Below are 15,734 nucleotides of genomic sequence, written 5' to 3' on the forward strand. Positions count from 1 at the left end.
GAAGTGTAACATTTGAAATTAGCCCAGCACAAGTGGAAAAGACCTTCTGCTGCCCCCATGCCCCCGCCCCCACCCATGTCCCAGGTTGCCACTGCTGCCTCTGCTGAGAGCAGGAGAAAGCAGGCTGCTTCTCTGGGCAGAGCTGGTAAGTTGAGAGGTGGGGACTGTGCAGGAGACCCCAGTCCCTGAGAGTTCACAGGTTCCATTCCAACAGATGATGTCATGCTATCAGGCCTTGACAGAAGTGTCCTCATAGTGCATGTGTGTGTATTGAAGGTTTAGGTGCTTTTCCTGGGGAAAATAGGGTCTGGGGTCTCCCCAAATGCAAGAAGAAAGTCCACCCAGTCTTGTTTGGTGGTATCCTCAAAAGTGAACTTGTCCTTGGAGTTCTGCCATCCCCCTTGGAATGTCTTCCTGCTGTGAGGGCTGGGCTGGGCAACCTCTCCAGTTTTGGGCAGCCCAGGAAGCTTGGCCCCCAAAGGGATCAGCAAATGTCACCACAAGGCTCCTCAGTCATCATAGAAAGCCTTCCAGTCCCCACCCAACTCCAAAACCCCTGATCCCCTGGCTCTTGGCATTCTCACTCCCAATACCACAACCCCCTCACTCCCTGGCAGCCCCACAGTGAGCCCAGACTCTGAGCACCCGCTGACTCCTAGCACATGGTCCCCTCCTGTGGGCTGTTGCCTGGGGAACCGGGAAGCGGTGGGAACGAGCCGCTGGCCTCGGCATGTTTCAATAAAGTTGCTGTGCTGGGAGCTGCTTAATCAAAGGCCTGTGTTATGGGCTCATTAGTGTGGTCCACCATGGGCCAGCTCACAGGAGAGCTCCTGGGAAGGCTGGCTGAGGCCCCACTCCTGAGGCATGCACCCTTGATCACCAAGGGGTTTCTCAGGCCCTTTGCAAGGAGCCCTGGGAAACCCTCCGACCCTGCCCCCAGCCTGCTGGATTCTCAGCAGTGGAGCCAACACCCACACCAGCTCTCCTCCCCTCCCCGCAAGCAGTCAGCATTTTCTGTGTCTGACTGCCAGCCCACTTTCCCCTTTAGGGTCTCGCCTTGTGGTCACAGGCAGCTTCCTTTAGCTTGTGGGAACCTGGGTTTGTAATGACTTGTGGGTCTCTCAGGGGTCTAACTGTTTCCCCAGGAGTCCAAAAGCTCCTTGAGGCCTGGGGTGAGACTTGCCATCTCTTGTGCAGGTGAGGCCACCTGCACAGCACTAACGAGGGCCCCAGGACCCTGGAAGAGAGAGCCCAACACGGAGGCCTGCCCTTGCTCCCTGCAGGTGTTTCTTATGTTCCCAGAGCTTGGGGTGTCTCCATGGGCCTTATATGCCCAGGCCTGTTGGGGTAGAGGAGCAGGAAGGAGCTGAATATAGTAGATCCAGGAAGTGGAGAGACCCAGGCTTCTGTTCTCTTGGCTGCTGCTTGAACTCTCCCTGTGGGTCCCAGCTGAAGCAGGAGGGGTGGGATGACTTTCTTGCATCAGCCGTCAGCAGCCTTGGAAGCACTTACTCCCAGCCTTGGCACCTTGCTCTGGCTACTGGCCCAGGCCTGTTATCTCTTGGGGAAGAGGCAAGGCAGACATCACACATAGGGAAAGAGTGACAAAGGAAAGGCTGAGAAGAAAAGGCAAAGGTTAGGGAACCTGAGCCCTTTTCCAGAGCTTGTGGAATGGCCCCAGAGAGTCCTCCACACCCACTTTATCCTTGGTCGGCACCTACTTCCCCATCTTGACCATCTCAGGGTAACCCAGTGCCAGAGAAGTTAGGACTCTGGTGCACTGAAGAACAGGGCAGTGCCAGGTGGGTACAGTGCTTTAGGGGAAGCCCCCAAGGCAGGAGAGGCATGAAGGCAGCCCATATCCCATTGAACTAGCCTTCCCTTGGCTTGTCCGTGGCATCTCTGCACTCTTCTTCCTTTCTGGAGGAGACACTGTCTTTGTCTGCCCTACTTTGCTTTTTCATCCTTGTTGAGATTGGAAAATGTATCAACCAGCTCTGAAGCTTTGCAGGAGGGCCTTGCCAAGGTCCTCTCCTGTCCCTTTATCCCGCAGCATCCTCTCACCCTGGTGACTTGAGCAAGCTTCTCCCTTCACCTGTTGACCCTGGGCTATTGGTTTTCTGAGTAGAGTGCAGTGTCAGTCCCCAGCCAGGATGATGTGAAAGGGATAAGTTTCAGTTCCAGAGGTCACGGAGGGGTCACACCACCAGATCTAAGAATATTTTTTTAGGCACCACAGTGCTTTCTCAGCTGTGCAGTATCTGACTGTTCACCCAGGTAATGCCCCCAACCCTAGCCACTCCCTAGCAGTCCATAGTGGGAGGTCCCAGGCTTGGCAGAAATCACCCAGCAGCTGTTTTCAAGCGGCCTCTGCTGCTTGCAGTCAGGCTTGAGGAATTGCTGCTGAGCTCTCCCCCTTGCCCAAGGATAAACTCCCCACATCCTGAATTCTCCTGCCATTTGGATGCTGTGTGGAAGTCAACTTGGGAATCCCCGGCTCAGACCTGGGAGGCTCCTCTTTGATGTGTACTGCTTCTCCTTCCACTGGTGAACCTGGCCACACCTGTTCTCTCTGGAGGAGACCTTTGCTTGGGATGGTGCAGAGTCCTTATTGTCCAGGGGCATACCTATTGAGGTTTAAATCCCAGCTGTATGCCTGGGGAAGATACCTCCCTTGCAGTAGAAGACCATAATGCTCAACAGTGTTCCCAGCAGCCAGAACAGAAGAGTCAGCTTGCTTCTGACCACCAAAGCCAACTTCTCGCCACCCACCAAGAACAGGAAATGAATGAGTGAGGCCTCACTGTGCCCCCACTGTCCGCAAGCACATACCTCTGCCTCCTCCCAGTGCATGTTGGAGGGTGGGGGGAAGCTATAGACTATTTCCTGGCTTTTGTCTGACCCTAGTGGGGGAAGGGTCATAGCAGACAGGACTGCTTACTTGTCTCTGCCTCCTCTACTGCCATTGTGGGTGCCAGAACAACTCCTTGGCAGGCTTTGCCACTATAAACAACACGTTTCCTTCCCCAAGAGAAGGAAAGGGAGGGAAGAGAAAGCCAAACTTGTTGGGAAGCAAGAACAACGTGTCAACATGAAGAGCAAACAAGGCCCTAGACAAAGTGCTAATTGTCGTACCAAGGAGAAGGAGTGGGTATTGCCAGCCACTCAGAAATATCATTGACCTCAGAAATATTATTGACCACAGACATTTGAATCAGCATCAGATCAGCAGCAGCTGGGCCCCTGCCTGCAGCACAGCTGGGCCTGCCCAGGACAGGCACTGACAAAAGATCACTTTTCAGGTTCCTTTCTGGAACTTGCTGGAGCATGGGGAGTTGAGAGGTTGTTGACAATCTTCCCTCACCAACTACCAGCCAGACTGTCCTAAGGCACCTGGTGTGAGCCCACTGGAGTAAGGTACTGGCCTAGGTGGTGGTGGGGAGAGAGGAGCCATTATTCTCACGGCTCAGCCAATTAGAGCAATAGCCACCAACTGTTGGCTAAGCCTTTGCCCAGACCCCTTCCCCTCTGTGCCTATTTCCTAGCACTCCCTTCATCATGATCTCCTGAGGTATATTTTAAAAATGCAGATGCTATCCAGGTACAGTGACAGACCTCTTAGGGATTACAAGTTTGAGGCCAGTCCAGGCAACTTAATGAGACCCTGTCTTAAGAGTTTAACAACAGAAGAAGAAGAAGGACTGGGGATGTAGCTCAGTATCGTGGAGCGCTTGTCCAACATGCACAATGTCCTGGGTTCAGCCCCCACTACTGAAAAAAAAAAAAAGAAAATATAGATTTCTTGGCTTTGCCCTGGGCATTCTGATTCAGGAGGGCTTAGTGCCTGGCATCTTCATCTTTTTCAAAAGCCTCACAGTGGTTGGTGTTCACCTGTAATCCCAGAAGCTGGGGAGGCTGAGGCAGGAGGATCATGAATTCAAAGCCAGCCTCAGCAGTTTAGTGAGGGTCTTAAGCAACACAGTGAGACTCTGTCTCCAAATAAAATATAAAAAAAAGCCTGGGCATGTGGGCATGTGGTTCAGTGATTAAGCTCCCCTGGGTTCAATCCCTGGTACCAAAAAAAAAAAAAAAAGCCTCATAAGAAAGTATGCCTCTCATTCAAGGGTCACCTCACTCCAAGGACAGTTTGTGCACAGACCTAAATGCTTTATATCTGGCTCTTCATGAGTGCAGATACAAAAGGGTAAAGTTGTCATCATTGTCATTATTATTGGTGCTGCTCTTTTCTGAGCTAGCGGAACTGTTAAAATGTAGGGGCTCACCAGGCTGGCCTAGAAATTTGCCATACTGGCTCCATTTGGAAACCATCTTGGGGTATGGTTTGCTTTCCTTTCCAGATGTTCAGCCTGGATTTTTAACAGCTGCATGTCTGTGATACTTTGGGCTCCAGCCCTGTTGAACTGAGAGTGTGGTCAGGAGCTGTGTGGCTGGCTCAGGCTGGTAGAAGCCAGACAACTTTCATCTCCCCCATCAGAGGACAGAGAGACCAGCCCTAAGTATACAGGTTTCTAGGGTTGGGGTAAAAAGCATCCTTTCATCTTGGCACCCACTTATCTGCAGAAAAGAGATGAGAGTTACCTCCCATGCAGGATCACCTTAGAATTCCATGATGAGATTCAGGTCAAACACCTAGCTGAGTACCTGTGTATGGGGGAGTCACTGCTCCTGCTATTGGCCATTTTAACTGTCACCTTCATAGCCATTCCCATTATTATTTGTGGCAAAGCCAAGTAGCTCCATGGGGACCCAGTGAGCTTCAGGTGCGCCAAGCCTCAGACCTGCACAGGCTCTTCCCACAGCTGCATCACAACGGTGAGTCTGTTCCTTGTGAGAGCTCCCAGGAGCTGCTCCATCATAGCTGTCTATCTCCAGTGTCCTGTTGATAAGATCTGTTAACATTCTCAGCTCTAGCTCTGAAATATACAAAGAACAGGGCCTGTTTGTTCAATCTAAGCTTCTAAGGTTTAACTCCCAAAGGAAATTAAATTAGGTGCCTGGAGCTATGACAGTCTGTCGTGTTTCTTTGCAGAGAATGTCACCCTTAATATCATGCAGATCTCATGTATAATTTTTCCCCTTTAATTCTTTTAAAAATAATGTGAGCTTTCCAGCAGAAACCAGCAAATCACTAAAAGTGAAAATGGAGAAGTGACTAGAATTTGTCCTCCTTTATAGTCTTGCCATCCCCTCCCCCAACTGAGTATAAAATAAGTCCACACACAGATGGTGTGGTGTTTGGTGGTGGCTCTGCTAAAAGCCTCCATAACTCACCCTTTCCCAGCACCACTTCAGACCTCTGTCAGAGGAACTGACTTAGGACTGGACTCAGTGCTAGTTGCATTACTTTCCTGTTGTTGAGAAACAACTCCCTTCGGAGTCTCACTGGGTGGCCTTCATCTCTGTAAACCCGCCCCATGCCCCATTTCACCCCAGCACTAGTTATAGGCCCCGACCTATTGACCACTCTGGCAGAAAGATGCTCCCTCAAATTATTTGTGGGTTAGAAGTAAGCCCAGCCTGGCCCGACTGGAGCCATTGTATTATAACTGGGTTTGAGGTATGCTTGTGTTTGTGCTAGCATTTGCAGAGATGGCAACAAGCCCCGGAAATGCCAAAACTATAAATGTGACTTTTATACTACTCAAGCAGACTGGTGATAACTGGTAGAGAAACTCTGGAATTGGTGGCCAGGGAAGTGGGGAGGGAAGTTCCCTGGGATAAGAGTATGAAGAACAAGGGGTTGGGCTTCAGGAGAGACGGGTGTGAGTTTAGCTGGGTATAATTACAGTCTGGGAAGAATTTGGAGGAAGAACAAGAAGAGGACACCTTGGGTGGGCACTCCCCTGGCCAGCTTTGCCCTTTCTAACTTGTCCCTTTCCTCACTTAAGGCCTGAGCTCCTACAACAGATGCTTTGGTGAAGAGACGTGGCCTAGTGGTCAGAGCTTTTGTTCCTAACCGTGGGCTTCTATCCTGGGAAGATGGGTCCTGTCAGCCAAGGGAAGGCTAGTTCAATGGGATATGGGCTGCCTTCATGCCTCTCCTTAAAATTGATACATGAGCAAATGTCCTGGCACTAAAAGTTCAGGATTTAGAAGCAGTACTTCAAGAACTAAGTTTCCAGTCCAGACATGATTGGGATATGTGCTGTACGCCATGTGCTGTAACCTGTCTGTGCCTCAGTTTCCTCATCTGTAAGGATACTGAAGGAGATAAGTTAAATGTTTGGTTATCAGGTGCCTGGTATGATGGTGATTTTTCTACCCATCTGAGGGTAGTTTTCTCATTTGTCACCCACCCCATCAACTTACTTCCTTTGGGGTCCATCCTCAAGGACCCTTCTTGCTTGCTCTCCTTTCTCTGCCACTTCACTTTATCTCACATGTGGAAACTTTTGTTCTGATCAGAGCAAACAACTCCCAGGCGAAACTTGATGGGTATTTTCTCAAGTTCTTAATTCTCATCCTTCTCACAAAGAGGGTTTCCCTCAGAGGAACTTCTCACTTTGGCCTTCACCCCATTGACATTCTTCCTCTGTGCCCTGCCCAGGGTGCTCACTGTTTGCAGTGAGAGGTGGAGAAGCAGGTAGAGACACAGCCTTGGGGAAGCCCTATGGACAAGGACTGAGAGGAGGGAGAGGAAAGGGCCAGAATCTGGAAGAGGAAAGACATCTTTAGCCAAGCCTGAGGTGGTGCAAGCATGGGGTGAGCATGGTTTACCAGAGCAATGGGATGCTTAAGGGGCCCATCAAGTTGAGGAAGACCTGATGTTAGAGGCCTTGAGCATCTGTGGGCATTCCCACTGACTGAGAAAATATGTTTAGGGGTTGAGGGTGTTGACTTTGTCAACCAAATAGGATTAGACTGTCCAAAGCATGAGATGATGACAGGTGTCAGGCTACAGCAACAGAGTGGGAAACTGAACAGGACCTAGGGAAGAGGCATCTCTGGAGTCTTAAAGAACTCGGTGCTGATTATACCAGCAGGGCAAGGGCTTGGGAGCCAGCCTGAGAACATGAATACTGTGGGTGGAAAAGGAAGTTGAGAGTCCTTCCCCATCTGTAAAATGAGAGAGGTCAGTCCACAATATTCAAATTCACCAGCTCAGACATTCTTGGATGTACCTTCGGGGGCATTTCTAGATTCCAGACAGTGCTTGTATTCTAAAGCCAAACAGATTCCTTTTGTCCTACCAAGTCAGTGGGGGAGGGGGTGGAAACATGTGAGCCTGATGGGGCAAGAAGGATGTTGGCAACTTCTCTGCTCTACGACTTTTCTGTCCCTGTCCCCCTATCTCACCCTGCAACATGCAGGAGATCTGAACAGCCAAATAGGTTGGTTCCCCCCACACCAATTTCCATCTCCCTTCTGGGAACAGCACTACCCACCCTCCAGATGTCCCTACCACACATCCCCACTGTCCTCTGACCCCTCTTCCTTCTCTGCCCCACTCTGGTGATATTACAGGCAGGTGGTGGTGGGAGGCATTGGGGGTGTGTGGTTGGGGATAGGTCTCAAGAATTTCCCTCTGTCCCTAGAACTGAGCAATAGGCTGATGCCTCCTCCGTGGCCAGAAGAAAGATCCACAACTTAGCAGTTGGCAAAAAGATCATGTATTTAAAAAATAAAAATCTGCCTTGTGCCTTCTTCCCAGATTTTGTTGACTGAAGAGTTTGTAGAGAAAATGTTGGAGGACTTAGAAGATTTGACTTCTCCAGAGGAAGTAAGCCTGTTTGATTTCTCTCTCATGGTGGGGCTGGTCTCTGGGCGTGTGTGTCTGCGTGTCTGTATCTGCAGGCTGCTCTCTGAGGTGCTGGGATAGGCTGGAGAAGTGCCCCCAGGAATGTTAAATGGCTTCATTTCTCTTCTGTTTCCGTGAACCACCACCATCCCCTGCTCCACCTCCGCCCTTGTGAGGACACCCAGCAAATTGTCTGAATTGCCAACTCTTGAGAACCTCATTGAAGAGGCAGCCAGGGCCTTCAGGCCAGTACGAGTTCTCCCTAGCCCCTGCTGTTCGCTGGCAGGTTCTGAACAGAAAGCCCATTCTGCTGCCAGAGAACATTCCACCAGGGAGCTCTGGTGGGCAATGAAGGGACTCCTGCTCTCGCCTTGGGCCACCCAGGAGCCACTCTTCCTTCTTTCTTCAGCTCTCCCCTCTTATTCTCCTCTTCCAAGTTAGCTCAGAGTCTGAGGAGTGGCAGGCCAGGTGGGGTTGTGCCTTCTCTTGGTTACTTCTCTGGGATACAGGAATGGAGTCCATAATCCCCTTTGTTTTTCTTCCTTGTTCCCAGCATCCTCATTTGTGGGACTTACCTCATCCTGGAAAGTCCCTTCTCCTCCACCACCCCCACCGCCCGGCTCCCGCTAACCAGCACCCCAGCGGGATCTGAGTCTTCCTGGCCTGGATGCCTGATGGGCTAGTGGAACATTAGCAAGCTGCCCAGGCCTCTGGAGAGCTCTTCTTGGCCCTCCCTTCCCTGTGGCAGAGACAGACCCTTCCCTTGCCTTGTCTGCCAGGAAATGTGCTTGGGGGAGAGCTGTTTTACCTCCCAGGGGCCAGGCTTTCAAGCCAGAGGGAGGCCAAGCAGGACCTTTGAGCTACCAGGGCTCCTAGGACACAGAGGCCTCTGATGTTCATGAGACTGCAAATGCTCAGGGTGGTCCATCCTGGCCAGGTTTCTGGCTGAACAGGAACTCCTCAGAGCCAGTCACCCCAATAAGGCAGTGTCTTCTGTGTCCTCTGGGATACAGTTTTGATAAATTAATTCATTTATACATTCCAAAGTCATCAAGCACCCAGTCAGTGCCAACTAATCAACTCCCACAAGTCACTGGTCTCTGAAGCCTGGCTCCCTATTCAGTCAGGCCAGAGCCAGCTGCCCAGAAGTGCTTCCGGAGAGGCCTTGTCACACTGGGGTGGCAGTGCGCCAGGCTGTTGCTTTGAGCTTGGGTGTTGAGGGAGTGGGAGGGGGACAGTCCAGGCAAAAGGGATAAGAGCCAGGGGAGCTTAGAAAAGTAGGTCACTAAAAATGACTTTTTTTTTTTTTTTGCTTTCCTGTCCAGAGGCTATCCCCACACCCTGCCCCACTCTCCACTTTGTCCTGGCATGGACAGTTCCCCATCAGAGGGAGGGCAGAGGGAGCCAGCCAGGAAGTATCAGGGCCTGTTCACCTCCAGCCCAGCTCCAGACAGGCTGAGAGCAGTTTTCTCCTTTCCACCCTGGCCCTAACTTGTGACTTAACTCCAGGATAGTGGGAATCATAAAAGCCAGACCCTGCTTCCAAGCTCCAGTATTAGCCCAAGTCATTGAGTATTCATTGAGCACCAACTGTGTGCCAAACTACATGCAAGGTACTAAAATCCAGAAAAAAACGAGATGTCAGCTTCTTCCCTTCCCCACCAGAAGCCCCCAGGTTAGCAGGAGAAACAACACTAGAAGCTGATCAGTTATTCCTGGGGTAGGATCTGAAGACACTGGTCTCTCCTTGGCCATCACTCTGAGCTAGGGATTCCAGAGAGAGCAGCATAGGAATTTGTTCCTTCTGAGGATGCACAAGGCCCAGATCACACTGATCCTGCTCCTCTGTTTCCACCAAGGCCACAAGTGAAGGCCTAACTTTGGAGCTGAACTAGGGCCTCCTTCCCTTTGAAACCTTTGGCAAAGGCTATGGAGGACAGGTTCCAGGGTCCTTCCCACACTAGCCTTGAAAAGAAAGGCCATGGCAATGACAGACCTCAAGCCACTTCCCTGTAGCATCTGCACCCTGCCCTGGCCTGCCATGCTCCAGCCTCTGGGCCTCAGGGAGCAGATTCCATACATGCTTGTGGCTGGAGGCAGAACCAAGGAAGTGAGCAGGAGGGAGATCAGCATAGTTAAAAAAGAGCTGGAAAACACACCTCCTCCAACCTGGTTAGTTATTGGGAGGGCAAGGAGAAAGAAGAGACAAGGGAATTCCAGCAGCTTTATCCCAGCTGGTAGCCTGTGACCTGTCCTGCCCCCAGTACCCCAGAGACGGTGCCTGGGCGAGCATCCTGCCTTTCTTTTGGCCTCTTGCACTGCTAACCACATGTACTCTGAACCTGTGCTTGCTTCCTCCACAGTTCAAACTTCCCAAAGAGTACAGCTGGCCTGAAAAGAAGCTCAAAGTCTCCATCCTTCCGGATGTGGTGTTCGACAGTCCTCTGCACTAGCCTGGGCTGGGCCCTGCTGGGGCCAAGGGAGCCCAGCTGCTCTCTAGTGACTTCTGGTATAACAACTGCATAAAAGGACAAGCGTGAGGACGACTGTGCAACTGCCACGCATGGCCACAGGCCCCCACCTCACTTCCAGTTCAGGGGCCTTGCCCCCCAGCCAGCCAAGCCCACCTGACCAGGCCCTCGTCCCACTGGGCCAGTGAGCAGGCACATGCAAACCCTCCCCACCTCCTGGCACCACAGGTTCTGGTTTGAGATTTGACTCTGGACCCTTGATGTGCCCTTGGGTGGAGACAGGCCTTGTCCTCATCTACCCCTGCCACCCAGCCTGGTGCAGAGTACATGTGGGTGGCTGCCCAGTTCAGCCCCTCACATCTTTGCTCATTCAGCTGCTCCAGCCATGGAACGATCCCTATGATCACGTTTGATTTTCTTCCTTATTTTATTTTGTAGAAACCAAATCATATTTTATAGCATGGCAAAGATGTCCAGAAGCCATCTGTATAATGTTTTTTAAACAGAACTTTATTCCCAGGTGAACTTTCTCATTCTCTCAGACAGGGGCCTGGGGCTCTGTCGGCCCCTGTGCCTCCACCAGAGGAGGAGCCCAGATCCTGGAGCAGTCCCTGCTTCCCAGAGGAACTTTTCTTCCTATCTGGGCCGGAGGAGCCTGGACACTCTACATACAGCCTCGAGCCCAGTTAAGCTGGTGCCAGGAAGCAGTGCTGCTGCTATTTTCCAAGTGAACTTGGCCCCCACAAGGTTCAGGGGTCTTCAGGGACTCGAAGATTTGGTGGCCCCAGTCTCAACTTCCAGACCTTTCCCACGACCAGGCCTACCAGGAGAAGGCAAAACACACCATATTGTACACCTCACAGACCATTGCCATCTGCTACTCAGGGCCTAGGTCTCCCTGTCCCCTTTCCTCATCCTCTAGGCTTGCCAGCACCCAGGCTGCAGGACTTTGGCTTATTAAAAATTGAAAAATCAGTCTTTCACCATTTCTTTCACTTTGATTTTGCTTATACTGCTCTCTGCCAGCCCACCCAGCCCTGCCCCAATCTTCCCTGCATCCATTCTTTTCTCGTTTTTCATCCTCTGTTCATTGTCCTGTCTCCTTTCTGCATCCTGGCCTCTTGTGGTGCTTTGTCCCTCAACCCCAGTACTGCAGATCTCACAGTTTGCCTTCTGGAAGCCAACCTATCTCTGGCCCACTCTTCTGGAGTTCTCTTGAGTTGTCTCACACTTCTGACCTGGAATTAGCAAGCCCCTTTCCTGTCCTCTTAGCCTCTAGGGAACTTCCAAAATCACCCTTCAGACCTCTCCAAAGTAAAGTTTTGTTTGTCATGGACCACACAGGGCTCCTCCCTGGCTCTGTTTGGCTCCACCACTCACATGGGCACTACCTCAGGTACATCAGGAGGCCCATAGTACAGAATCCCTCTGATGAGATATCCAGCCTCCAAGAGCTGCCTTCAAGGTCATGAAGGTTGGCTGGGCTCTCCAAGGAACAAGAGTTGAACTTCACAAAGGGGCCACTAGGCCCAGACCCTTCTATACAACTCCAGGGTTATCCTGTTAAGGCTGCTAAGCTCAGAATGCCAAGGCAGATAGCCTGAAGTATGTGGGAGAGACTGGCCTCAGGCCCCTCCAGCCAGGAAACAAGCCTCTCTGGACTATGCCTGCTGCCCTGAAGACTTTCCCCAAAGGGTGCTGGCTGACCTTCATCCACCCTGGCAGCTCTGCCTCTGAAGCTCTTGTCTTCTGACATTTCATGGTCAGAGAGGCACCTTCATGAATTTGCCATCCTGCCATCCCAACCAGCATCTCCCCAAATTCTGCCTTCCTGGGAACTGCCTAAGGGATCCCTGCTACCGCTTACCCTACCTCTGTCTGCCTACTTTGGGGAGGGGGTGCGTTTTCTGAGCTAAGTTTTGTCATCGGTATGCGAAACATCTGATCAACAACTTGCCCCAGGCCTACAGGACCTTTGTAGACTGATGGCATCACCAGCTTGGTGGCCCTGAGCTTGGAGAAGTTGGGAATGGCAGGAGGGAACAGGAAAGCTCTGGATGATAAGCCCAGGAAGCCTGGGGCCCCTTTCTGCCCCCACCATATTAGGAGCCTCATGAACATCCAAGATCCTGCTGGTGCCGAGCACCCATTATTTCTCTAAAGAACAGTGACTCCAGGAGAGGGAAAGGCCTCAGCCATTGCTCACCAGGTCTTTCCTGTGGACTCTGAGGTTTCTCAGGGAGGAGGTTTTCCAATGAGCTACTGGCTGGTGAGAGGGGACCCTGACAGGATCAAGCAAACCTGACCTTATATGGTCCCCAGCACAGCTTCCAGCACAGCTTCCAGCACATGGTGGGTACTCAGTAAATGGACTCCTTCTTCCCTCCCTGCAGCTCATATGGGTCAAGGAGGCAGGGACCCTCCCTTTGTCTCCCTCTATCTGCCCCTTCTGCAGGCTTGCTCAGTCCTACCCCATCTTTCCAGGTCCCTGGTATTGAAAACTTCAGAGAAGGGGTTCCCTGCTTGCTATACCTGCTGCTATCTAAGGCAGACTTCTGTGGCTGCCAAGGTCCACTCTGGGCTGCAAGAGGATGACTGCCATTCTGAGGGGACAAGGACGCTCTGCAAGGTCTTTGGCCTGGCAGGGAAGTTGGTGCCTCCTATTCGTCCATAGGCAAGGCTCTGGGCCAGGGACTAGGAAGCCTTTGGGTGAGTCTAAAAGGGCTAGAAAATTCTTAAAACCAGACCCAAGGTCTTGGGATGGTTTTGGAGACTGAGTTGAGAGTGGGGAGAAAAACTGAAGGTTGGTGCCCCTATGGGGCGACCAGTGGAGAACTCCCTGGACTGTATTTTTTAATCTGATCTTCCCTCTCTGCCTTCCAGGACGCCTATGCCAGGTGAGGTGCCTGGGTTCCTGTTACAAGTCAGGAGCCCTGTAGGAAGGCCCCGCCTTTTGTATAAGTACCTGAATGCTGCAAGAAGCAGACTTTTGTAAATTTTATATTAGTTTTTAATGTCAGTGGTGACTCCATTCCTGGGGCTGCAGCCAGCCTGGGGCTTTTGTAAGAATTTTTGAGTGACTCACTTAGATGTTGTTCCTTCTTGCCCCTCTTCCTCTGTGTAATCTAAGTGCATTAAACATATTTGCAGAAGTGCCTGAGTCCTGTGCTCCTTTCTGGCTGCCTGGAGTAGTGGAGCAGAAAGCCTGGTGCCCAGGTAGCCACTTAGAAGAAGCAGGATTGGGGAAGACGAGAGGAGTATTGTTGGGAGTGCAGGTGGTGATTACGGTCATGCCGAAAGGTGCTGGGATAGGCTTTCCCTCATGGGTTTCGATTTTTCTGAGGTCAGAGGGTTGAAGCTAGAAAACCAATCTGGACCCTCTCTGTGCCACTCTGTTACTCCTCTTACCAACCCCCGTGTTACCTTTAGAAGAGGGGCCCAACAAGTGGGGAAGGTAGAACTTCCTCACCTCCAGTTTGGAAGTCCTTGTTCTTTCTTCCAGCTAACTACTCCCCTCACCAAGCATCTAAATTCAACCTCCTAATTCAGGGCTTAGGTTCAGAACTAAGGATTGGAAGGAAAGGCATCTCAAAACCAGCTGCACCCACTGGTGAACACAGACCAGCCCACCCTTGCTAGCATCTTCTCTAGGCCTGGGCTAGGTAGATATATCTTCCTTCCTTGGACTACCCTGCAGCTACTGCCTCTCCAGGGCCCATGATGGGGGCCCAGGGAGGCAAGGTAGTGTCTTAGTGTCTGCATTTAGAGTTTTTGGAACCTGTGCGACCACCCAGGACCCTCATGCTTTTTTTTTTTTTTTTTTTTTTTGAGACAGGTCGCCCTAAATTGCCCAAGCTGGCCTAAAACTTTATATCTTACTGCTCAACCTGATTTTTCTGTCTTGGCAATTGACAGGGCTGCTTCTCCTGCTCCTCAGGATGGGCTGCAGCACCCAGGGCTAGAACAAGGCAAGGAGGGGTGTTGTTAGTTCCTGTGTAGGAACTCTTAGTTCTCCTTGCCATCCTTTATGAGCCCCAGCTGCCTCAGGGAACTTCCTAGAAAGAGGGAAGTACCCCTTCTTCCCCTGTGACCTCTTATTGAACTCTGGCAAGGGGCTGACCCCTGGCACATGGGGGTAGGTCCTGCCTGGGCCTCAGTCCCTCTTGTGGCCAGAAGAAAGGAGCAAGAGGATGTGAAGCTAGGCTGACAACACAGGGTGGCCCAGTTTGTGTCACTTCCCCTTGCTCCCTAGAGATGGGGGCACTTACCTCACCCTCCTCATCTGACTGACCTAGAAAGACCCAGGAATCAGGGTGAGGTTCTTGCTTCGAAGAATGCAGAATAATGATACCCTGTACTTAGATGGTTAGATGATTCTGGGAGATTGTACCAGGCTATTTTTTTTTCTGGAAAGAGACGGGCTCCTGGTCCTACACCAAGTCTCTAGAGCAGGAAAATCTGCAATGTAACCTCTTTTTTTCAGGGTTTTTTTCTTTTTCTTTTTTTTTTTTCTTTTTTTTTTTTTTTAAAGAACTGAGAGGGTTGGGGAGATAGCTCAACTGGTAGTGTGCTTGCCTTGCAAGCACAAGGCCCTGAGTTCGATCCCCAGTACCGCAAAAAAAAAAAAAGAACTGAGGTTCACCCCAGGGCCTCATGTGTGCTAGGCAAGTACTTTACCAACTGAACTACATCCCCAGCTCTGCCATGTGATTTTTAATGCTCCTCCAGAAAGGCTGTTACATTCTGCTAGGTATCTGCTATGCCTTCTCTGGGGAGGGGGGATATAGACCCCAGGGCTGTGGTGCTGGACAGCCTGAGAGATTAACCAGATGGTCTTGACCAGAAGGAGAATGCAAGCTGGGAGTGACTCAGGCCAGCCTGCCAGGCACCAAGGCAGATGCAAACCACAGAGGGAAGGAAGGAGGTGAGGAGGCCAGGATGGGAGTGAGGGGATGATTTGATTGGATTTGCTGGGCAGGAAAAGGAAAGATGTATTCCCAGACTGTATTGGCAGGCCAGGAATGTCATCTGGGAAGGGCAACCATCTACAGGTCCCTTCTCCGGGCATGCTGGGACTGACCCAGTCCTCTCCCCTCTTTACCTCCTTAATGTGGGAAGTCCTCAGGAGAGAGCTGAGGGCAGGCAGAATGGGGGAAGGAGCAATTGGTGGTGGGTGTCTGTGGTTATATGAGTGTAGCTCTCTGAATAACTTGTGAGGTGAAGGAGTCTTTGAGGGCATTGTGGCCTTACTGAAGCCAAAAAACCAAGGGCAGGGACTTATTCCTTCTTTATCCAATTTTACCCACCCTGCACCTGCCCCCCATCTCAGTACCATAAGAGCTCTAAAGTCATGGAGAATGAAGTTACCAGGTCACAAGACATGAAGGCCCACTGTGCACGGTTGAGCCTCTGCAATAACACTGTGGGAACAGTAAGAACTAGAAAGCACTCAGTTGTTCTTTGAGCAAACACATGCCAAAACTTATATGCCACAAGATGGACCC

General features: G+C 51.2%; 1 protein-coding gene across 3 annotated transcripts in view; it reads left to right on the forward strand.

Moving 5' to 3' along the window:
- The window catches only part of Sufu (SUFU negative regulator of hedgehog signaling), a 108,137-nt gene extending 94,755 nt beyond the window's left edge, over positions 1–13,382 (forward strand). For 2 of the 3 annotated variants that reach the window (XM_047552980.1, XM_047552981.1), the window contains exons 11-12: positions 7,673–7,741; positions 10,123–13,382. In XM_047552980.1, the coding sequence (XP_047408936.1) occupies positions 7,673–7,741; positions 10,123–10,212 (159 nt within the window). In that variant the 3' untranslated portion in view covers positions 10,213–13,382. The remainder of the gene's footprint in view (positions 1–7,672; positions 7,742–10,122) is intronic. The other variant, XR_007108757.1, reaches the window with a different exon arrangement.
- Positions 13,383–15,734: the final 2,352 nt, after the last annotated feature.

The sequence above is a fragment of the Sciurus carolinensis genome, chromosome 5 (assembly GCF_902686445.1).
Source record: "Sciurus carolinensis chromosome 5, mSciCar1.2, whole genome shotgun sequence".
In the NCBI taxonomy this organism is placed as follows: Eukaryota; Metazoa; Chordata; class Mammalia; order Rodentia; family Sciuridae; genus Sciurus; species Sciurus carolinensis.